At 39.3% G+C, this 25,070-nt stretch overlaps 1 protein-coding gene across 1 annotated transcript in view; it reads left to right on the top strand.

Moving 5' to 3' along the window:
* TRPC5 (transient receptor potential cation channel subfamily C member 5) overlaps positions 1-25,070 on the top strand; it is a 519,478-nt gene that overhangs the window by 411,612 nt on the left and 82,796 nt on the right. Inside the window, exons 5-6 of the mRNA XM_077285167.1 lie at positions 19,992-20,131; positions 21,218-21,540. Coding sequence (XP_077141282.1) covers positions 19,992-20,131; positions 21,218-21,540 — 463 coding nt within the window. The remainder of the gene's footprint in view (positions 1-19,991; positions 20,132-21,217; positions 21,541-25,070) is intronic.

Here is a 25,070-nt window from a genome sequence, read left to right as displayed (position 1 = left end):
AGTTTTTTTCTCGCAAATGAGTATGAGCCCTTAATTTGAGGGTATTCACATTCTAATAGGAGTATATAGGAATTTGGGAACTATAGATCTTTAATATGTACAGTGGCATGTAAAAGTTTGGGCACTCCTGGTCAAAATTACTGTTATTGTGAACAGTTAAGCAAGTTGAAGACAAAATGATCTCTAAAAGGGCTAAACTTAAAGTTTTCTTTTTGTATTTTAGGTGAAAATTTATATATATATTTTCATGTTTTACATTTTAAATATAACAAAAAAGAAAATAGGCTGGTGCAAAAATGTGGGCACCCTGCATGGTTAGTACCTAGTATCACCTCACCTTGAAAGTATCACAGCTTGTAAGCATTTTTTTCATTCTTCCTTGGAAAATTCTTCCAGTTCTGTGAGATTCCTGGGTCATCGTTCATGCGCTGCTATTTTGAGGTCTAGGCACAAATTTTCAATGATGTTCAGATCAGGGCATTGTGAGGGCCATTGTAAAACCTTTAGCTTGTGCCTTTTGAGGTAGTATATTGTGGACTTTGATGTGTGTTTAGGATCATAATCCATTTGTAAAGCTATACGCTTTTCAGCTTCATAATTTTTACGGATGATGTTATGTTTGCATCAAGAATTTCTTGAAATTTCATTGAATCCATTCCTCCTTCTACCTGTGAAATGTTCCCCGTCTCATTGGCTGCAACACAACCCCAAAGCATGATTAATCTACCCCATGCTTATTGGTTGGCGAGATGTTCTTTTCCTTAAATTATGTGCCCTTTCATCTCCACACATAACTTTGATCATTGTGGTCAAAGAGTTCTATTGTAATAATGAGAAATGACACAGGAAAAAAGTATTGCCCATGCTTACTGAAATTTATTTAATACTTCGTTCAAAAGCGTTTATTGCTGAAAGATGCCACCTGTTATGGAGAAACTAGTCGCATGCATTGTTCAGGTGTGATTTTGGCCCATTCTTCCACACAAACGCTCTTCAAAGCCTAACGGTTCTGTGAGCTCCTTCTATGATCTCTGAACTTTAGTTCCTTCCATAAATGTCCTATTGGATTCAAGTCAGCTTTGTCCATTCCATTGGGGATTCCTCCAAAACCTCCCATAAAGCTCGACCTATGTTTAGGTTTGGCTGTCTTTAAAAAAAAATTATTACAATATTGCAAAATAAAATATAGACTATACGAACGTATGCTTAACTATAATTTATTAATGAGGTACTGTATGTTTCTCAAAAGATGTGTGCAATATTGATTATTGTGCCAGTGGACCATTCTAGCAACCAAACAGCTTGTGAAAGTGTGGGGTGAGGTGAATTAAAGATATTTCTGTGGTTTGACATATATATTTTTTTATTTAGATCAGATATTTAAAATGGTTTATTGTTGAAGAAACTAAAACTATGCTATGTAGTGAAATACTTTTCTCCATGTTCTTCTAGGCCATGTGCAAATGGTTTTTTTTTACCTTTTAAATCCTGTAAGTGTTAACTTTTCCTCTGTCCATTGATGTAGCCATTAATATTTGTTAATATAGCGGTATCCATATCTCCGCACCGCAGGGAGGCTGCATTGTCGCTGTGTGTTTGTCTCTCATGATTGATGTGCATATGTTTATTTTTCTCTGCGCACTCCTCTGAGCTAGCATTTCTGTTTATTTGCTTTCCAATGTCAAAAAGACTTATTAATGTGAAAATATTTGCCAGGACAAACATGCCTCTCACTGATCAGTGTGTGCAGCAACGGCCTGATCTCGCCGTCATCAACTCAGTCCTTGTTAGTTGTGATGAGGAGTGCGGACAACTTATCAGAAAACAGTGCAGTCAGGAATCCTAACACTTTACAAATCTTATATTACAATTACATTGTTTTTTTATGCATGGGGCAAGTTTGATACAGTACTATAGTTTTTAGGGGGGTTATAGTGATGTAAAGTCCACCAACATTGGTCTATGGAACACTGGAAATGTCTTCTCTAGAGTGAAGAGCCATCTTTTATTTATATGACAATCTGATGAATCTGAGTTTGGAGTTTGGAGACAAAAGACCATGACCTACCAAAATGCAAAGAGCCTAATGAAAAATTTGAGGGGGTATAATGGTGTGTGGTTTGATTACATGGTTTGAGCTAATCCCCTCATTTTCAGGAAGAGGCAATGTTTATAATGCAGCTTCCAAATATTTTGGAAAATTGTATGCCTCCAACTTGTAGTGACAGATTGGAGAAGGCCTTTCCTTGTCCTTATATTACTGTGGCTTTATGGCCACCATTGGATGAGTTTGTTATGAACAGATTACAGCCTGCAGAAGATGACAGGATTGGCTCCTATAAAAAATGAAGACAGCAGCTGGGCGGCAGCTGGAAAGTATAATGCTAAAACGCTGGAGTGGCGCTTTAAGTTTCCTACATAAAGCCCAGATCTCAACCCTTCCAAACTATTTTTGGAGGATTCAGCAAAGTGGTGACAAATTCCCACAGGTATTCTCTAAAATCTTAAAAACCTACAGAGACAATTGAGTTAAATGCCCCAAGATAATGTTAAAAATGTATATGTTATATTTACGTATTTAAGGTGGACAACACTGTATGTGTTAATCAATATACAAAAAGTTTATTAAATACATATGCATATGACAAACATATAATAGGTAATCTGTGAAGATATGAATGGACATTGTGAAGACAATGCACAGTAAAAGAATATCTATGATGCGTTAGTAGGTCCAAGTATAATAATAGACAAAAATGGAACTTTTTGGCAAGGCACATCAGCTTTATGTTCACAGATGGAAAAATTAAGCATATCAAGAAAAGAACACTGTCCCTACTGTGAAACATGGAGGAGACTCTTATGTTCTGGGGCTGCTTTGCTGCATCTGGCACAGCGTGTCTAGAATCTGTGCAGGGTACAATCAAATCTCAAGACTATCAAGGTATTTTAGAGTGAAATGTGCTGCCCAGTGTCAGAAAGTTTGGTCTCAGTCGCAGGTCATGGGTCTAGTGTCAGAAAGCTTAGTGTCAGTCACAAGTCATGGTTCTTGCCACCGGATAATGACCCAAAACACAGCTAAAAGCACCAAAGAATGGCTAAGAGGAAAACATTGGACTATTATGAAGTGGCCTTCAATAAGCCCTGACCTAAATCCTATTGAGCATCTTTGCAAAGAGCTGAAACATGCCGTCTGGAAAAAGCAACCTTCAAACATGAGACAACTGGAGCAGTTTGCTCTTGAGGAGTGGGCCAAAATACCTGTTGAGAGGTGCAGAAGTCTCATTCTCATCATATTACAGGAATCGTTTGATTGCAGTGATTGCCTCAAAAGGTTGTGCAACAAAATATTAAGTTAAGGGTACCATCATTTCTGTCCAAGCCTATTTCATGAGGTTTATTTTATTTTTTTAATTCTGTGGAAGCATGGTTGAAAAGCAATGTCTGACTTTCATTTGTTCTTTTTCATAGATTTTTTTTTATTTATTAATTATTACTTTTGTCAGAATCTAGTTACTTCTGTGATCATTGTAGGTTTTTCTGTCATTAAACGAGGGGTACCAACAATTTTGACCACGTGTATAATGCTAAAATGCTGGAGTGATGCTTTAACTTTCCTACATGGAGCCAAGATCTCAACTCTTCCAAACTATTTTGGAAGGATTCAGCAGAGTGGTGACAAATTCTCGCAGGCATTCTCTAAAATAGTTGATTGTCATAGCTTTAAAAAGACCCAACTTCATATTAACATCAATGGTTTTGGAATGACATCAATTTACCGTATTGTGAAAAATATTTAAGCAGGTGTGGAGTGTGGAAAAAATGTTACAAAGCATGAATGTTTTCAAATATAGAAGTTTAATTTTTATTAATTAACAGATTGCAAGGTGAATGAACAAAAGAGAAATTTAAATCAAATCAATTTGGTGTGGCTGCCCTTTGCCTTCAAAGCTACATTCATTCTCCTACAGTAGGTGCACTTTCCTGCTTGTTGAAGGAACACGACAGGGAGGTTGTTCCAAACATGGAGAACTAACCACAGATCTTCTATGGAAGGAGGCTTGCTCAAATCTTTTTGTCTTTTCATGTAATCCTAGGCAGACTTGATGTTGAGATCAGGGATCTGGCAGCCATTTCATCACTTCCAGTTAGTTCTTAATGACATTGGCAGTATGTTTTGGGTCGTTGTTCTTCTACAGAATAATTTTGGAGTCAATCACATGCCTCCCTGATGGTACTGCATGGTGGATAAGAATAAGCCTCTCTTCCTGTGCAAATATACCTACTGAAGGCAAAAGGCGATCAGACAAGAAAAAATGATTAGCTTTAGATTTCCTTTTTTCTTACTCACTTTGCATTTTGTTAACTGATAAAAATAAACGATTAACATTTCTATATTTGAAAGCATTCTTACTTTTCAGCATTTTTTCCACACCTGCCTAAAACTTTTGCACAGTACGGTAAGCATGATCGTCAGGTTTCCACATACGTTTATCCATAAAGTGGAGTTATGAGGTTTCACTTTATGTATTACAAGGTACCAGAAATATGAAATTTAGGAAAATCAATTAATTCAGTAACATTAAAAGTGAAGAAAAAAAATCAATTGAAATAAGCTCTTTAATTTTTTTCTGCATTCTCTCGTCAAACATCCCCACATATCTCTCCATCTGGTGTGTTGATAGAGGAAATACTTTCAGCCGGCTGCTGCTTAATTGATTTTGAGATTTTCAGCCTCTTTATGATATAATTTGAACAAATTGGAATATTTTGGTTACATATCAGTTCTCTTTTGAGATAAAAGGTAAACAATTAGACAACAAACACTGTCTTAACTGGAGAAGTATGCAGCCCTACAGCAACAAATCAATATTTCTTGATAAGATAGCTGAAATGAATTCAACACGATGGTGGCCATCTGGTGATAATGACCTGTGGTGGGTCTGATATAGCAATACTACAGATTTGTGATTACACAATCCATATTATGTACTGTATCTGCTATTCTTTCTACAGGACTCTTTGAATAGACAGCAGTAGACCGTAAACTTCTTCTTATGCCCATTACTCTCTTTACTAACCTTTAGTTTGTATATTGTTGAGACAACCATTTCTACATCAGTAAGTGCAGCCATATTAATTGTCATTCTTTTATTTGCTTCTCAGAAAATACCATCTGACTGTCACTTTGTCAGCATTCATAGTCATTGACAAAGTGGAAGCTATGTGGACTTTTTCACACTATGGTTTGGGTGTACATTATTTATTATGCTTGGCTTATGTAGCACCATTAATTCAGACATCATTTTCCCTGTCCCCATTGGGGCTCACAATCTAAATTCCCTATCACTATGTCTTTGTGTTTGCGTGGGTTTTTCCAGGTTCTCTGGTTTCCTCCCACACTCCAGAGAGAACATACAAATGCCTTGCAGATATTGTCCTTCGTGGGATTTACACCCAGGACCCCAATGCTGCAAAGCAACAGTGCTAACCACTAGGGATGAGTAAACATGCTAGGTGATACTCGGTTATCACTCGAGTTTCATGGTGCTTTAATGTGCTCATTACTCAGCGAGTAATGGACCATGTAGAACTCGAATCTATGCCCCGCCTCTTTGGCGCCTGTTATGCAGCCAATAAGTATGCAGGGATTGCTTGTGAGTAGTGTTGAGCGATACCGTCCGATACTTGAAAGTATCGGTATCGGATAGTATCGGCCGATACCCGAAAAGTATCGGATATCGCCGATACCGATACCCGATACCAATACAAGTCAATGGGACACCAAGTATCGGAAGGTATCCTGATGGTTCCCAGGGTCTGAAGGAGAGGAAACTCTCCTTCAGGCCCTGGGATCCATATTAATGTGTAAAATAAAGAATTAAAATAAAAAAATATTGATATACTCACCTCTCCGGAGGCCCCTGCACCTCACCGCTATTAACCGGCAGCCTTCTTTGCTTAAAATGAGCGCGTTTAGGGTCTTCCATGACGTCACGGCTTCTGATTGGTCGCGTGCCGCTCATGTGACCGCCAGGCGACCAATCACAAGCCGTGACGTCATTCTCAGGTCCTAAATTCCTAGAATTAGGAATTTAGGACCTGAGAATGACGTCACGGCTTGTGATTGGTCGCGTGGCGGTCACATGAGCGGCACGCGACCAATCAGAAGCCGTGACGTCATGGAAGGTGCTGAACGCGCTCATTTTAAGCAAAGCAGGCTGCCGGTTACTACCAGGGCACGTCAGAGGGTTGACTATATCCCTATTTTTTATTTTAATTCTTTATTTTTTACATGGATATGGATCCCAGGGCCTGAAGGAGAGTTTCCTCTCCTTCAGACCCTGGGAACTTCCGATTCCGATTCCCGATACCACAAAAGTATCGGATCTCGGTATCGGAATCCCGATACCCGATACTTGCGGTATCGGAATGCTCAACACTACTTGTGAGTAACTGCCTGTGAGTAATTGGCCATCTGACATCATCACAGATTATAAAAGGACAGCGCAACCCAGCTCAGCACATTGACGCCATTGCATAGCTCTGTAACACTTCATATAGGAAGGAGAGAGTGCTTGTCTAGGCCTGTGTGCACAATATAACAAATCAGAGATGTGCAGTGTTGATACTGGTACTGAAGCGGAGCTATCATACTAACAGCCCTTCTAAGCGCTAATTGTTTATATCACATATAATCTGCATTTAGCCTAGGGAGAAAGAGGGAATCACAGGAGCAGGAAGAGTGACAGAATCCAGTCTGAAGACAGGGATTAAGCCTGTCCCAGCCCATCGTTCAGCTCTCCCTACCCCAGACCTTGGAATGAAGAAATAAAGTTTCAAGCCACCCACAAACAGGCCCAAATGCTAAACGGGCACAGTTCCAGGCTGCTTGCAGAGGAAATGTTGCCATTTAGGCTGGTAGACACAGGATTTCCTCTGACTCATGGCAGCAGTCTCTCGGTCCCCATGGGGACCTCAGCACTCGGTCCCCATCTGCCACTTTTTCTCCTGGTGTGGCATCCCGCCTTGTTTCACTAAAGGCAAGCGTCCTTGCCCAACCAAAGAGAAGAGGACAGGGAGACACACAGCAGAGGCAGGGGTACACTGTCATAGGCATGGATCAATGTCATGAAACCAGTCCAGCGCACAGGGCCTGATGACTGGGTATTTTTGACAAGGAATGAAATGTTTTTAAAGATGGTCAAGCAATACCTGGTCGACTAAACCAGTGTACTCCCTAATTCCTCTGAGACTTTCCGCTATTGGGTCTCAAAGCTGGAAACCTGGCATGAGCTGTCCCTCTATGCCTTGGATGTCTTGTGCTGCCCTGCCGCTAGTGCCTTGTCTGAGTTGGTTTTTAGTGCTCTGTGGGGATCATTAAAAACAGGCTCTTTCATCTGTTAACAGAAAATGCAAACAGGCTCACTCTCATAAAAATGAACAAAGCCTGGATTAGCCCACACTTTTCCATACCTCCAGATGACAGCAGCACATAAAATGTTTGTAATATTCAATATTTTAATGAGGCCAGCCAGTTGTTTCCTTTCAGGGGTCTATGGATGAGCCTCCTCATAATTGCAAAGCCTTTATGACTGTATAAGTACATCAACTACACTTTCAAAATATTTTTGTCCAAAATTTGTTTATGGATTCAATGGCTCATCCATACAGTTTAACACTGTTATTGTTGGATTACGGTAGTATGTAAAACTTACAAAAAAGCATAGAAAAATATTTCAGGATTATATTACTCATTCATACAGTATTACGTGCTCTCTGTCAAATTTTTATGGTATATAACAGTAGAAAAAAGCATTTGAAAATTTATGTTGCTTCTTCACATTTCTTACCCATACACTATTCCATGTTCTGAGGTACATTTTTGTGATATAACACACTAAAAAAAAGTTTAAAAATGTTGATGGGTTACATTTCTCAGTCATACAGTATTATGTGTTCTTGGGTACATTTCATTGGTATATAACCCTCACAAAACTTGCTGAAAATTTTATTGGTATTATATTGATTATCCATAGACTTTTCTGTGGTCCAAAGTACTTTTCCTTGGTATATAGCCCTCAAAAAAGTCTTCAAAATTTATTGGTATTATATTGTTCATCCATAGGGTATTACATCTAATTGGTTACATTTTGTTGCTATAAAAGAGTAAAAAAAATTGTTAAAAATTTTATCGGTATTATATTGCTCATCCATCGACTATTGCATTGTCTGGAGTTCATTTTATTGGTATATAAACCTAACAAAATTTCTCAGTATTATATTGCTCATCCATAGACTTTTACATATTCTTGGGTAGATTTTATTATCATATAAGCCTCTAAAGCGTCTATAAAAATTTATTGCTATTATAATGCTCACCTATAGACTATTCCATGGTCTGCGGTACATTTTACTGGTATATAACCCTTAAAAAACTTGTATTGGTATTATATTGTTCATCCATAGGGCGTTGCATATTCTTGGGTAAATTTCATTGCTATATATGCCTCCAAAAACTTGTTCCAAATTTATTGGAATCATATAGCTCACCCATTGGACATTACATCTTCTTGGGTACATTTTGTTGCTATAAAACCTCAAAAAAATTGTTCAAAATTTATCTGTATTATATTGCTCACGAATAGTGCATTACTTCTTCTTGGGTACATTTTCTTGCTATAAAAGCCTCAAAAAATTGTTAAAAAATGTATCGCTATTATAATGCTCACCTGTACACTATTCCATGGTATGAAGTACATTTCGTTGGTATATAACTCTCAAAAATCTTGTTCAAAATGTATCTGTATTATATTGCTCATCCATAGGGTATTACGTCGTCTTGGCTACATTTTGTTGCTATAAAAGCCTCAAAAAAATTGTTCAAAATGTGTCATATTATATTGCTTCTCCATAGGGTATTACATATTCTTAGGTACATTCATTCATATATTACCCTCAAAAAACTTGTTAAAAAATGTGGCTGTGGGTATACATTGCAGATTTGGTGCATTTTTGTCACATTTTTTTGTGACAAAAACCTGAAGCAAAACCTGAAACCAGCAAAGCAAATAAGAAGCCTAAAGTATCATGCACCCATTGAATATTTTTGACTTGCAGATTTGGTGCAGAAAATAATCTGCAGCATGTCAATTCTCTGTGCATTTTTTAAAGGGCAAAAAAAGCACCAAAACGTGTGATTTTGCAGCTGCATTTTTTCTGCCAAGAGATGCAGACATGGTGCAGAAATTGTACTCAGCCTGTGCACATATCCTTATCAGTATTATATTTCTCACCCATAGTCTATTCCATGGTCTGGAGTACATTTCCTTGGTATATAACCCTCAAAAGTGCATAGCCTTTATGAGTATAGGAGTACCTATACATGACAATTTTAACAGAGTGTGTATGAGGCCCTCCTTTATGTCTAATACCGCGTGCATCTGAGTACCTCAGAATCCCTTATTTTTGGCAGTTCTTGCTTCCTTCATAAATGAAACTGAAATGTATTATTTTTTTAATAAAAAATCAATTTTGGTTTACTTAAATTATATATTTTTTTACATCCTTTTAAAGTTTTGCCTTATATACAAGTCGTTATACGGGAAAAAATGTTTCTTAGCATGTAACAATGATTCTTGAAAGGAGCCGAACAGATCTGGTAGATGCTTCAGGACACCGTACATCCTCTGATTTTGGATTAGGTTGTCCTGTTTAATTTTGTGAACTTCTTCAAATGCTTACTTGCTTCTGCGCTTTTGATTATTGATGTTTGCTACAGTTGTGCTCAAAGGTTTACATACCCCTGCAGAATTTTTGCTTTCTTGGCCTTTTCCAGAGAATATGAATGCTAACACCAAAAGTTTTTCTCCACTCATGGTTAGTGGTTGGGTGAAGCTATTTAATGTCAAACTACTGTGTTTTCTCTTTTTAAATCATAATGACAACCCTAAACATCCAAATGACCCTGATCAAAAGTTTATACACCCTTTTTCTTATTACCGTGTATTGCACCCTGTAACATCAATGACAGCTTGAAGTCTTTTGTGGTAGTTATGGATGAGGTTCTTTATTTTCTCAGATGGTAAAGCTTCCCTCCTCTTGGCAAAAAGACTCCAGTTCCTGTAAATTCATGGGCTGTCTAGCATGAACTGCGCGCTTGAGATCTCCCCAGAGTGGCTCAATGATATTGAGGTCAGGAGACTGAGATGGCCACTCCAGAACCTTCACTTTGTTCTGCTGTAGCCAATGACAAGTAAACTTGGCCTTGTGTTTTGGATCGTTGTCATGTTGGAACGTTCACGTACGTCCCATGCACAGCTACCGGGCTGATTGCAAATTTGACTCCAGTATTTGCTGATAATGTGCTGCATTTATATTTCCTTCACCTTTGACCAAGTTTCCTGTGCCTTTGTAGCTCACACATCCCCAAAACATCAGCGATCCACCTCTGTGCTTTACAGTAGGAATGGTGTTCCTTTCATCATAGGCCTTGTTGACTTCTCTCCAAATGTAACATTTATGGTTGTGGCCAAAAAGTTCAATTTTGGTTTCATCACTCCAAATTACCTTATTCCGGAAGTTTTTAGTCTTGTCTCTGTGCTGTTTTGCGTATTGTAGGTGAGACACTTTATGGCATTTGCACAGCAATAGCTTTCTTCTGGCGACTCGACCATGCATCCCATTTTTCTTCAAGTGCCTCCTTATTGTACATCTTGAAGCAGCCACACCGCTAGTTTTCAGAGAGCCTAGTATTTCAGCTGATGTTATTTGTGGGTTTTTCTTTGCATCCCAAACTATTTTCCTGGCAGTTGTGTACAAAATGTTTGCTGGTCTACCTGATGGTGGTTTTGTTTTTATAGAGCCCCTGATTTTCCAGTTGTCAATCACCATTTGAACGCTGCTGACTGGCATCATCAATTCCTTAAATATCTTTCTGTATCCCTTTCCTGTTTTATACAGTTCAGCTACCTGTTCCCATAGATCCATTGACAATTCTTTTGCTTTCCCCATGACTCACAATCCAGAAATGTCAGTGGATGGATGAAAGATGCAAAAGTCTGTCTGGATCCCAGAAACTCACTCAGCTTTTATGCACACACTGTTTACAAGCAAACAGGTCACAAGTGAGGATGTTACCTTTAGTAGCCATTCAAACCCATTTGTGTCAACTTCAGTGAATGTTATCAGGCCAAAATCACCAGGGTATGTGAACTTTTGATCAGGGTCATTTGGATGTTTTGTGTTGTCATTATGATTTAAAAAGAGAAAACATAGTAGTTTGACAATAAATGGCTTCACTCAACAACTAACCATGAGTGGAGAAAAAGTTTTGGTGTTATCATTCATATTCTCTCAAAAAAGGCCAAGAAAGCTAAATTTCTGTTGGGGTATGTAAACTTTTGCGCACAACTGTATAAATGTGAAAATCTAATTCAATGCTATATACTGGAAACTATTTTTCTGAATTGTTTTAATAACTATAACAATTTAAATTGTGTGACGCTAAAATAATCTTGAGTCAATGCCAAGACTGTAATTAGAGGGAAGATTCCTAATGCCATGAAACAAATAATCCTCTTTGACACCTGAGCACTAATTCAGCAGATTGATCACTACATTAAAAATGTAAATGATTAACAGATTTCCATTGAGTTCAGTGCTACATTTTTAATGGGAATATGCAATCAGAAAATGTCCTTTTTTTTTACATGTTACGCAAAAGGCCTCTAGGCCTAATAATACGCTGATACTTCCTTTTTTGTAGAGATCATTTCCAACAATCATCACAGACAAGATTACAATGACAGATATTACTTCTGGATATAGATAATCCCCTGCTCACTCACTGCTTGCCTTCTTTCCTCCTAGCACAGATCCCTATGGTGGCCAGTGTGTGAATCAGTTGGCATCACAAGTATTTTGAGATGAACTATGAAGCAAATACCGTTCTAAAATACATTTTTTATTCACTAGACAACACCTTTTATATATGTGGTCTCCACATGAATAAAGGGTAGACTCAATGGGGCTGATTCATTAAGACAGATATTGAGCACGCCAATCATAATGAAGGGCTTGCTGGAGTATGAAGCAATAAATTCATTAAGAGACACATGCATCTCACCAGACATGTGCCTGGATTAAGTTTGGAGTAATATTTCTTAACATTTCAGGTATAAGAACCCCAGTCATTTTTGCTAAATTTGACGAGCGGGCTTGGCCATGCCCTGTCCCGGATCCTCTACAGCTTTGACCATTTTGGCAGAGCTTCTTCAAGCTGGCATTAAAACGCCTACATTTTTGCACAACTCTGCATTGTTTGCGACACTTCAGATCATTTTACACCAATTTTCTGGTGTAAAAGCTTTGCCGAATATTCCTTATTATGCTCTGGAATTACAGGGTGAAAATAAAGATAGTAATAAATAGTCACCTATCTGCTCAACAGACTGCCATCCTCACTGCCTACCATCTGGTCCTTTTCATTTCTTCATTTTCCCTTTCCCCATTGTGCACATCCTCTTCGACATCTGCTCTCCAGGCCGTAGTTTTCTACCCAACTTGGCCTCAGAAAACCCTGCGTGATGTAATATGTTGTAACATCATGACAACACTATGTGCACCATGATGCATAGTGACATCAGAGATCTTTTTGAGCTGGAATCCAGAGCTTGGAGTGAAGAGGTTTGCATGTGATGGGGGAAGGGGATATGAGGACTGGACAGCGGGTTATGTGGATTGCAGGCCAGGTGAGAGGTTAGGTGAATTTTATTTTTGCCGAGTCTGTGTAGAGCGAATTGCAAGAAATCCGTTTCCTGAAAAAACAATTAAAATTCAAGGAGAATTTAATTCTGCTCATCTTTAGTTTTTACACTCCATTATATTTTTTCCCAAACATGTCTCCCTACTATTTCTTAGTGGTCGCCTATATGTCTCCTTAGCTGTCACTTATCCACAAAATCAGCAGGACAGTCAATGACTGGTACAATTAGGGAAATATTGTATGGCGTATTCTTTTTCGGTTGATTGACTTTAGAATGTCTTTGATTGTCTTACAAAGAAGCAGGATAAAATAAATTATTGTAATCCAGCATCAAAAAAAATATTTAAAAAGACGATCTTTATTCAACAATTGCCTCCATAAAATCAATTATAAAATAAAAAAATAGAAATAAATGATAGTCTCGTACTGGTAACAGTCCTTAGTCATAGAAGCACTAAGTCCATAGACTATAATTTATTTCTAGGGGCTTTTTGCTTTAAATTATTTTATGCAGACAATTGTCTAATAAAAATTCTCTTAAATATTTTTTGCGGTGCTGGATTACAATTATTCCTATTAAACTGTCACTACTTGAGGACAACGGTCTGGAGGTTCCTTGCATCGCACAAAGTCCTATTTTTTTTTTTTTTTTCGTATTGGTGGTGAGCTGATTTGTTTTCTTCTTCTTTGTCTATTATATAGAGGCAGGCTATATATTGGCCACATTTATTTATATGTCAGTATCGGATATCTGTCTGGCCAGTATCCTAAGGCTTGTGGGGCTTGATAGTGACTGTTTATAAGTCTTGCTCTTAAGGATCTCTGTATGTTATACTGTTTTTTTTGTGAGTTTGTCTGTCAAGTCAAGGACCATCTCTAGTATCACCATTTTTATTTTTCAAAATTCTCATTATTTTATTATCAAAAGTTCCTAATACACTAATGGGCCCTCTTTTCATTGCCGACGGTTCCCTTAATCTTGGTTGGTCTCTTTTTGGGGAATGAATAATTGAGTTCTGTTTGCCATCATCACACTTTTATGGGCTAAATCTAATATTAATTAGGGATATCCTAACTGAGAATTGACCCCACATATGCATTGCCTGATGTTTGGAATCTGCAAAAGAGGAGGAGTTTCATATAATCCTAAAATAATTATAATTTGGTATTTCCTATTCTAGACTAGTGGAATGTTGATTTTTCAAGTTCACCAAATAATTTATGACCATTGGTTTCCTATAATTCTTAGATATTCATTGTTTTGATGGTTTTTCTATTAGAAAATAAAGACATGCAAGTTCTTCATCAACGAGTGATAAGTTTAAACCCAGGGAGTAAAGGTACCTTCACACTAAGCGACTTTACAACGATAACGATAGCGATCCGTGACGTTCAGCGTCCTGGATAGCGATATTGTTGTGTTTGACACGCAGCAGCGATCAGGATCCTGCTGTGATATCGCTGGTCGTTGCTGAAAGTCCAGAACTTTATTTGGTCATCAGATCGGCGTGTATCGTCGTGTTTGACAGCAAAAGCAACGATGCCAGCAATGTTTTACAATGGTAACCAGGGTAAATATCGGGTTACTAAGCGCAGGGCCGCGCTTAGTAACCCGATATTTACCCTGGTTACCATTGTAAAAGTAAAAAAAAAAACACTACATACTCACCCTCTGATGTCTGTCACGTCCCCCAGCGTCCGCGCTGCTGCTCAGAGGGAAGAGGACGCCGGGGGACGCGACAGACACGGCAATGTAAGTATGTAGTGTTTGTTTTTTTAACATTTACACTGGTAACCAGGGTAAACATCGGGTTACTAAGCGCGGCCCTGCGCTTAGTAACCCGATGTTTACCCTGGTTACCCGGGGACTTCGGCATCGTTGGTCGCTGGAAAGCTGTCTGTGTGACAGCTCTCCAGCGACCACACAGCGACGCTGCAGCGATCGTCATCGTTGTCGATATCGCTGCAGCGTCGCTTAATGTGACGGTACCCTAAAACATCCTTTATCTCAAGTGGTGAGATTACTGTATGAAGCAAAGATAAAAAGTCTTCAGAAACTGACTGGACAGCATAATGATATAGGAAAGATATATATCTTTGTAACGAGTTAGCCAGTAGACAGAGTAATATTTGGAATTGAGAGTCCTCAGTGGTTGATGGTTAATGGCTATCTGAAAAGATGGTAACAAATTGCAAGCTTTTGAGACTACTCAGGCCTCTTCATCAGGCAAAGACTAATACAACATCTGAAGAATCACATATTTATACACAATACAGCACAGAACTGTCATTATTGGAAAGTGATAAACAGTTGTGTCCATAAATATTGGAACAGTTCCTAGATAAGGAGTGAATGTTTTATTGTCCTCTGATTGGGGTCTGGTTCTTTGGTATTATGCCCCATAAGGTCTTTAGTGCAAATTCCTTAATTGATGTAAAATGTTTAGAATTGAGAGTCCTCAGTGGTTGATACCTTTTAATGGCTAACTAAAAAGATGGTAACAAATTGCAAGCTTTCGAGACTACACAGGTCAAGACATCAATCCATGCGACACATTCATTCCTGCACTAAGTCTGTCAAAGGTCGTCATAAGTTTATACTCCCAGATTCTCCTGTCTCTGAGATTTGAAGTTACCTATCAATACAAGTAATTTCAGGTGCGTGGTGCTATGATCATGCATGCAATAATGTTTGGCCACAGGTAGATCCATTCTTTTTTCTCTTATTCTGTGGCGGTGAGAATTTATCCTTGTTCTCAGTTTCTGCCCTGTCTTCCCTACATACAGACCCCCAGTTGGACATTTAGTACAAATAATTAGGTACACCACATTAGATGTGATGCAGCTGAAAGTACCTGGGATCTTGTAGTCCTGATGTGAATTGGGGATCTTTATGCGGTCCATGGTCATTATAAATGGACAGGTTTTACATTTTGTCTGGTTGCAAGGAAAGGTTCCTGCAGCTGTTGGAGAGAACAGGAAGCTTCTGACAATGATGCTTCTTAGATTAGGGGGCTGCCTAAAACACAGTAGTGGAGGATCTAGAAAAATGGATTATAATCGGGCATCTTTTTGTAGTAAAGGTTGTAATTTCCGTGCACCTACCCTTAGCACCTCCAGATTTGGATTGTAGGTGACTACTAGAGGTGCCCGGTTATTTTCTTCTTTAGCTTTGTAATGTAGCAGGTGATGCCTTGATATTCTGGTGGCTCTTGTAATCTGGTTTTCAATTGTTCTTGGATAGTAGCCCTGATTCAAAAAGGTCTTTCTGATGCGACCAAGGTGTTCATCTCTATCCATTGGGTTGGAACATATACGATTGCATCTGATGGCTTGGATGTAGACAATAGAGTTTTTTATGTGTTTTGGATGGAAACTGTCCCATTTAAGGTATGTTGGACGGTCGATTGGCTTCTGATACAGGGATGTCTCTATTTCATTGTTCTGCAGCTTAATGATGGTGTCCAAAAAGTTAACTTCAGTACAGGAGTAGTTGAGTGTTAAGTTGATGGTGAGATGAAATTGATTAAACTGTTCATGGAACATCTTTTATCTGATGCTCAGACTCCGTCCAGATAATTAAAATATCATCAATGTAGCGGTAGTAGGCCAGAGGCCTGATGGGACATGAGGACAAAAAGTCACTTTCAAGCTTGGCCATGAAAAGATTTGCATACTGTGGAGCCATTTTACTTCCCATTGCTGTGCCAGTCTCCTGTAGATAGATCTTGCTGTCAAATTCAAAGTAATTGTGGGTGAGGATGAATTTTATAAATTTCACCACAGAATCCGCATCAGTCCTTGTGTTTACCATGAAGAATTTGCAGGCATTTAATCCATCCTGGTGTGGGATATTAGAGTACAAAGATTCCACTTCCATGGTGGCCAGGATGGTTCCTTCTGGTAGAGGACCTATTGCTGCTAGTTTATTCAATAGGTCAGTTGTGTCCTGAATGAAGCTGGGTGTATCCTTTACCAGGGGTTTAAGAATACCCTCTACCCATCCAGATATCTGCTCAGTGAGGGTGCCCACATATGAAATAATTGGTCTTCCTGGATTTCCAGATTTGTGGATTTTGGGAAGCATGTAGAATGTCCCTATTCTTGGACTTTTTGGTATCAGGTAATCGGCTCTTGTGGATTCGTCAGGCAGACAAGATACCAACTTGTTTAGTTCCTTGTAATAGTCCTGTGTAGGATCTGACTCCAATTTTTTGTAGTAGCGTGTGTCCATAAGTTGTCTGTTTGCTTCCTTCATATAGTCCAATGTGTTCATCATGACTATTGCACCTCCCTTGTCAGCAGTTTTAATGATGATTTCTTTGTTGGTTTTCAAAGACTGTATGGCCTTTCTCTCCTGGGCACTGATGTTGGATGCTTGTCTCCTGTTGGTGTCTATGATAGTGAATTTTATCAAATGTCTGAAGGAGTCTATATATTTATCCAAATGAGGGTTGCGTCCAGGTGGGGGTGTCCAGTCTGACCTCTTCTTGGTTGTTAGGATCCCTTTTCCTTCAGTCCGAGTGTTTTCTGAATCTTCTGTATCATTTAAATATTCCCTCAGGCGCAGTCTCCTGAAAAAATGTTCCATATCACTACAGAGTTCAGTGTTATCCAGGGCCTTAGTGGGACAAAATGAGAGTCCTCTAGAAAGCACGGCCAACCCCACTTTGTTGGGTTTATAATCTGAGAGATTAATGACACAGTTAGATGCCTTTGTATCTAGAATGGAGTGGTTGTCCAAGATGTCAGGTTTTGGACAGCATAAAGAATGGTGCCATCCTGTCTTCAGTTTTATTTATTTTGCCTGAAGAGACATCCCTCATTGCTCCCATACTTGTTTCACGCATTTTACCTTTATGATTTCATTAATACCTTTGTTCCTCTATTATCCATTATTTCTTTCAGGATTTTAGTATTTTTCTTTGTACCGAGATCTCTCGGGCTGAAAGTTCAACTTGCAAATTACATTCTTGAGTTGCATTCAGCAGGGATCTCATGATGTTCAGAAGTAGCGTGTTCTGTAAGCTTTTGTCTAATTCTCATTGACAAGAGAGGACATACTTCTACTATTCTCTTCCATTAAATTATGTGTACTGTAATTTATGTATAGATGTAGTCAATATAGGAATATTCTGCTTGTTGTAGCTGAGGATGTTTTGCTCAATGACCCATGTTAATGATCATGTGCCCTTATAACCTGACAACCATGAAAATAAAGCAGTCTAGAAGAAAAAAGGGGGCTGACAACACTCACTAAGCTGGATACTCGCTTAAAATTCCAGGGAACCAACTTCGAATGCTCACAGCATACATGAAAGCAAACCTCGTCTAATCTCGGGTGATGAGATAAAAAAAGTCAAATTTTAGTCCACAATAAAACAACATTTTGATCTATTGCAGGTCTTGATACTCGATAAAGACCTGCAATAGGTCGAAATGTTGTTATTTGATGATGGAAGAAAATTTTACTTTTTGGAACTCATCACCCAGGTTTAGATACTGTTTCCTTTCATTTAAACCATATAAATAATTCATGGCAGGCCGTAAGGACCTGTTATCACTGCAGCAGATTCAAGTCTCTGCCTAGTGCTTCCATGTGAACCCCCAAACAATGGGATTCAATGCGCACCTGCCTGAAACATTGATTTGGTAAAAGTAAATGGAATATGAAGTATACAGTTTTGGGTTCTATTTGTCCTCCTTTAAGGTAGTCTACATCTTTTCAAACAAATGTATTAATACGAGAGCCCTGGACGTAGGTATGAACATACTGCAAGTGTGAATTCCTTTAGTCATTACAATATTAAATGTAATATTATTCTCCTATTAATATAAAAAATACAATATTTTTGTATGCTAATGTTACACAAAGTGCTGTCATGTAGTAGTAATGTGCTCATATGTGAGTGACAAGGAGGTAGAGGAGCGCAGATGGAGTAAGTTCTCTGAAAATCTCAGTGGGTATAATCACTGGCGGCATTGCTAACGGTACTGCACTAAACCATAAAAGCATCAATCTACTCTATACAGAATGTAAGAAGTACAGCTGCAGCGCTCTCTACTCTCGTCATTGCGGATGGGATCATGTACAGAGATGCCTACGGACATTTCAGACATTGATGAATATCAGTAGATCAGCACTTTGGGATTAAATTTGAACTCAGATAATATTAGCATTGTCTGGAAAAATAATCAAATTTGCAGCAAAAGAACCACAAAAATTAAAGTGTACAGAGGATAAATAATTCAATATGCCAAAATAGTGTGAGAAATATACTAACAAAATATGCAGATTGTCTTTTAAGAAGCACATACACAGCAATTAGGCACAGAGGCTTGAAAAAAGTCACATTAAATATAATATTGGCCCGATCAGAACATAAGATACCGTAATACAAATTTCAGTCAGGTCCGGAGTGTCAACCAAAATTTGTATTATTTTATGGCTTGAGTGTTCTGATCATATATTCATTGTTTCTTCCTTATATCATGGTTACCTATGGTTATCAAATGATCACAGCTGGTCCAACTGATGTAGACTATCAATTGATATTGCCAAAAGAAGTATGTGAAGCTTCGTTACTTCAAGGCCTGAGTGGTCACTCCCATTGATTAAGAGTAAAAGTTGATCTATCTTCTAGTTCAGAGGTGTCAAACTGCATTCCTCGAGGGCCGCCAACAGGTCATGTTTTCAGGATTTCCTTGTATTGCACAGGTGATAATTTAATCATCTGCACAGAATGATTCCAGCACCTTGTGGAATGCTAAGGAAATCTTGAAAACATGACCTGTTGGCGGCCCTCGAGGAATGCAGTTTGACACCTCTGTTCTAGTTAAGTCCTAATATGACATTGGATTGTGCTAGTGAGGCACCAACCCTTTTACTGATTGTGCTTAAAATGTTATTGTATGTAATATTCTTTCTTAATTTAAAAGATTGGATTTTTTCTTTTTTGCTCAGTCATGACAAAGCCTCTACTTGCAGAAGATCCTACCGGGACTAATCATTTTTTGCAGCATTGAGTGAATAAAAAACCTTTTAACACCATAACTAGCTAACTTATCTTTAGTCATATTTCTTTATTTATTTGTATTTTCGATTGATTTAAAAAAAAATTGAATTTACAAAAAAAAGATGAGAATTACTAGACAAGAATTACTTTTTTATGTCTTTAAATTTACCACCCCTGTATTAGTATCTGACTGGTTTCTTTTTTTACAGGTTTTATTTGGGGAGAAATAAAAGAAATGTGGGATGGGGGATTCACTGAATATGTTCATGACTGGTGGAACCTCATGGATTTTGCAATGAACTCCCTATACCTTGCAACCATCTCTCTTAAAATTGTTGCTTACGTGAAGGTAAGATTTATCACGTACTGTACATTCAGTAAGATACAATTCTAGAGTTTCTTATAGAGATGAGCTAATCAATTTACAGGACCTTGGTCCAGTGACCATGTCAGTATTCCATGGTTGCCGGATGGGAGCCCTGTGAACTGCCTTCTACCTGCCGGCCTCATCTGATCATTAGTATGTCAGGTGCTACGTCACGCATTTGTCACACAACAATGTTGGCATTGCATCGGGTCAACAAATCAAAGGAGCATCAAGGATTTTGGCTGGTAGTGGGCATCTGACAGGGTTATAGACATGGCCGCTGGACCAGGGTCCTGCAGATAGATTCATTTATCTCTTGTTTCTTACAATGGCTTAGTTTGTAAGGCTGGCAAATTTAGCAATGTATGTTGCTCTAATGAGGCAAAAATATAAAAAATTAAGTTAGCAACTATCTAAATGGCAAAGTCTTGCTTAAAAATATTGTGGTATTATTTTGCATATACAGCTTTTAAAGGGAATCTGTCAGTATGATCAACCCTATGGGCATGTAGGTCATGGAAACAAACAAATAGAAATATAAATATAAGACAAAATAAATGGCTATGCATATTTTAGGTCCTCATAGACTTTTATTAGGTATAAGATGTGACAATGTAGAGCATTATCCAAATTTGTAGCCAAATATCAGTCCCTTCCTAATAAGGCACTAATCCACAGACTAGTAATATTAGATTTTACTAGTGAATAGGGACATTTCTTTATTAGCAGTGACTGAGTGATAATGTTTGCGGTATCTAATCTATCTCTCCCAGTATCAGACAACCTGTTACCTTGCTAGATGCCGGCCTTGTATTAAAAATGTAATATCAGTTACTAAGCTGGGCTGGGATTTTAATCTACCGGTACTTGTTGTTGTGACCTTGTAAAGTGGGCATGCTGAGATAAGTCAAATTCAAAGCCCTTCAATGCAAGTAAACATGACATTTCCTGAGGCAGAAGGGCAATGCTACCATTGATTAAATTCACCATTTGGCAAAAGCCGTAGGACATTTTCTGTGTGACTCAACCTGGATAATTTACAGCTTGTTCCTATATTTATTCCCTCAGTACAACGGCTCACGGCCAAGAGAGGAATGGGATATGTGGCACCCAACATTAATTGCCGAAGCACTCTTTGCAATATCCAATATCCTGAGCTCTTTGCGCCTCATCTCATTGTTCACTGCAAACTCCCATCTTGGCCCTCTACAGATTTCACTAGGACGGATGCTGCTGGACATTCTCAAATTCCTCTTTATCTACTGCTTGGTGCTTTTGGCTTTTGCCAATGGACTAAACCAACTTTACTTTTATTATGAGACCAGTGCCTCTGAGGAACCTAACAACTGCAAAGGAATACGCTGTGAAAAACAGAACAACGCCTTCTCCACGTAAGAGCCATCCTCTCCTCCCCATTTGTTTCTTATGTTATGTTTCTATCATCATCTCTGCTAGCAATAATTCTTACACTATATTCCGTCATTCCCGGGCTGCTCTTGATTTATGCTGGGAACAACTGGAAGTGGCTGGTTATGGAGCTTTAGGAAAACACAGCCATAAATCATTTCTTCTGTATGCTAGGGACATGGAAACGTTTAACACTGACGTATAGATAGGACTTAACGCAGAATTAAAGAGAGAAAAAAAAACAACTTTTAAACTAAATTAAACTGTATACTAATCTTTAACTACTTAACAATAGATAATTTTGCAATTTTGTACTAGATTTTGTTTTATTTTTTCACCATTTTTAATACCCTTATTAATGACAGTGGATAAAACATTCTTTATCCAAGAGGCTAAAAGAATACTATAGTCAGTCTATCATATTGCGCTCACATATATTTAGAGAGAGATCTGTAAGGTGCAAAATACAATTATCTACTGATTGAAAAACATATCAAAACTTATGGAAGTAATGTTCTTTATGAGTAATACAGCATTTATACAACCTTTAAGAAAATTACGGCATTTACAAAACGTGAAAAAAAGTATGTATAAACTTTATTAAGTAGCAATAAAAACCCTAAGCATACACATAGTATAAAAATAACAATTGTGCAGGGCTCAACATCTAATACATCCCGAGTCCAAATAAATGCTAAAATAAAATGCAACCTAAGAACACATTAGCCACTGGTAGAAAATGACCACATTGATCAAACTCAAGTCATAGAAAGCAATAAAGTAATGTAATTACAAGTTAGTAACTCACCTTAACCCCTTAACGACCGCCGATACGCCTTTTAACGGCGGCCGCTAAGGGTACTTAAACCACAGCGCCGTTAATTAACGGCGCTGTGGAAAAAGTGAATAGCGCCCCCCAGAATCGGATTTTCTCTGGGGTCTTGGTTACCGAGGGTAGCCGAGACCCCAGAGAACATGATTCGGGGGGGTTTTACCGACCTCCGAGTTGCGATCGCCGGTAATTAACCGTTTACCGGCGGTAGCAACAAAAAAAAAACAACGCGATTTGTCATTTAATTTCTCTGTCCTCCGATGTGATCGCACATCGGAGGACAGAAATAGGGTCCCCGATAGCCCCTTGTGGCTCCCGATGGGCGCCGCCATTTTTTTCCGGGGAAAAAATGGCGGACGCATGCGCAGTGCGCCCGCCGCCCGGCACCCGGAAGATCTTTGGGGTCTCGGCTGCCGGGGGTAGCCGAGACCCCAAAGAACATGATCGGGGTCGGTTTTTACCGACCTGTTTTGCGATCGCCGGTAATTAACTGTTTACCCAATAAACCCCAATACTCACCTATCTCCCCCGGTGCTCCTTGTGGCTCCCGATGGGCGCCGCCATTTTTTTCCGGGAAAGAAAATGGCGGGCGCATGCGCAGTGCGCCCGCCATCTGCTGCCATCTGCCGGCCGGCAGGAGAGACGAGTTGGGGCTAAAATTAGGGTTAGGGTTAGAGTTGGGGCTAAATTTAGGGTTAGGGCTAGGGTTAGGGTTAGGCTACTTTCACACTAGCGTTTTTTGGCTTCCGTCGCAATGCGTCGTTTTGGAGAAAAAACGCATCCTGCAAAAGTGCTTGCAGGATGCGTTTTTTCTCAATTGACTTGCATTAGCGACGCATTGCGATGGATTGCCACACATCGCATCCGTCGTGCGACGGATGCGTCGTGCTTTGGCGGACCGTCGGCACAAAAAAAAGCTCCATGTAACTTTTTTTGTGCGACGTGTCCGCCATTTCCGACCGGCCGGAACTCCGCCCCCGCCTCCCCGCACCTCACAATGGGGCAGCAGATGCGCCTGGGATTTTCTTCCCTTAGTTTGCACCCACCTGGGTCGTTAGTCCAGGGGTGTTGCTATATAAACCTCCTGGATCCTTAGTCCAGTGCCTGGCATCGTTGTAATCAGATCCTTTTTGTTTGCTCCTATCTGCTGGTCCTGGTTCGTGCAAAATTAAGCTAAGTCCTGCTTCTTTGTTTTTTGGGTTATTTGCTTGCTCTCATTTTTGTCCAGCTTGTACTAAATGTGATTCCTGACCTTGCTGGAAGCTCTAGGGGGCTGGTGTTCTCCCCCCGGGCCGTTAGACGGTTCGGGGGTTCTTGAATTTCCAGCGTGGATATTTTTGATAGGGTTTTTGCTGACCATATAAGTTATCTTGCTATATTCTGCTATTAGCTAGTGGGCCTCTCTTTGCTAAATACCTAGCTCATTCTTACGTTTGTCTTTTCCTCTTACCTCACCGTTATTATTTGTTGGGGGCTTGTATCCAACTTTTGGGGTCTTTTCTCTGGAGGCAAGAAAGGTCTTTCTTTTTCCTTCTAGGGTTAGTTAGTTCTCCGGCTGGCGCGAGACGTCTAGAATCAACGTAGGCACGTTCCCCGGCTGCTGTTATTTGTGGTGCTAGGATTAGATATATGGTCAGCCCAGTTACCACTGCCCTATGAGCTGGTTTTTGTGTTTGCAGACTTAGTAATTATTTCTGAGACCCTCTGCCATTGGGGTCATAACAGTTAGGGTTGGGGCTAAAGTTAGGGTTAGGGTTGGGATTAGGGTTGGGATTAGGGTTACGTTTGGGATTAGGGTTGGGATTAGGGTTAAGGTTAGGGTTGGGATTAGGGTTAGGGGTGTATTGGGATTAGGGTTAGGTTTGAGGTTAGGGTTGAGATTAGGATTAGGGGTGTGTTGGATTTAGGGTTTTGATTAGGGTTATGGTTAGGGTTGAGATTAGGGCTGTTTTGGGGTTAGGGTTGTGATTATCGTTAGGGTTGTGATTAGGAGTATGGATCGGGTTGAGATTAGGGTTAGGGGTGTGTTGGGGTTAGGGTTGGAGTTAGAATTGGGGGGTTTCCACTGTTTAGGTACATCAGGGGGTCTCCAAACACGACAGCCAATTTTGCGCTAAAAAAGTCAAATGGTGCTCCCTCCCTTCTGAGCTCTGCCGTGCGCCCAAACAGTGGTTTACCCCCACATGGGGCATCAGCGTACTCGGGATAAATTGGACAACAACTTTTGGGGTCCAATTTCTTCTGTTACCCTTGTGAAAATAAAAACTTAGGGGGCTAAAAATCTTTTTTGTGGAAAAAATGTTTTTTTTATTTTCACTACTCTGCATTATAAACTTCTGTGAAGCATTTGAGCATTCAAAGTTCTCACCACATATCTAGATAAGTTTCTTAGGGGGTTTAGTTTCCAAAATTTGGTCACTTGTGGGGGGTTTCCACTGTTTAGGCACATCAGGGGCTCTCCAAACGCGACATGGCATCCGATCTCAATTCCAGCCAATTCTGCATTGAAAAAGTCAAACGTTGCTCCTTCACTTCCAAGCTCTGCGGTGCACGCAAACAGTGGTTTACCTCCACATATGGGGTATCGGCGTACTCAGGAGAAATTGCACAACAAAATTTGTGGTTAAATTTCTGTTTTTACACTTGTGAAAATTAAAAAAAATGGTTCTGAAGTAAAATGTT

The sequence above is a fragment of the Ranitomeya variabilis genome, chromosome 2 (assembly GCF_051348905.1).
Source record: "Ranitomeya variabilis isolate aRanVar5 chromosome 2, aRanVar5.hap1, whole genome shotgun sequence".
NCBI classification, from domain to species: domain Eukaryota; kingdom Metazoa; phylum Chordata; class Amphibia; order Anura; family Dendrobatidae; genus Ranitomeya; species Ranitomeya variabilis.
This window is presented reverse-complemented; position numbering and strand designations above follow the sequence as displayed.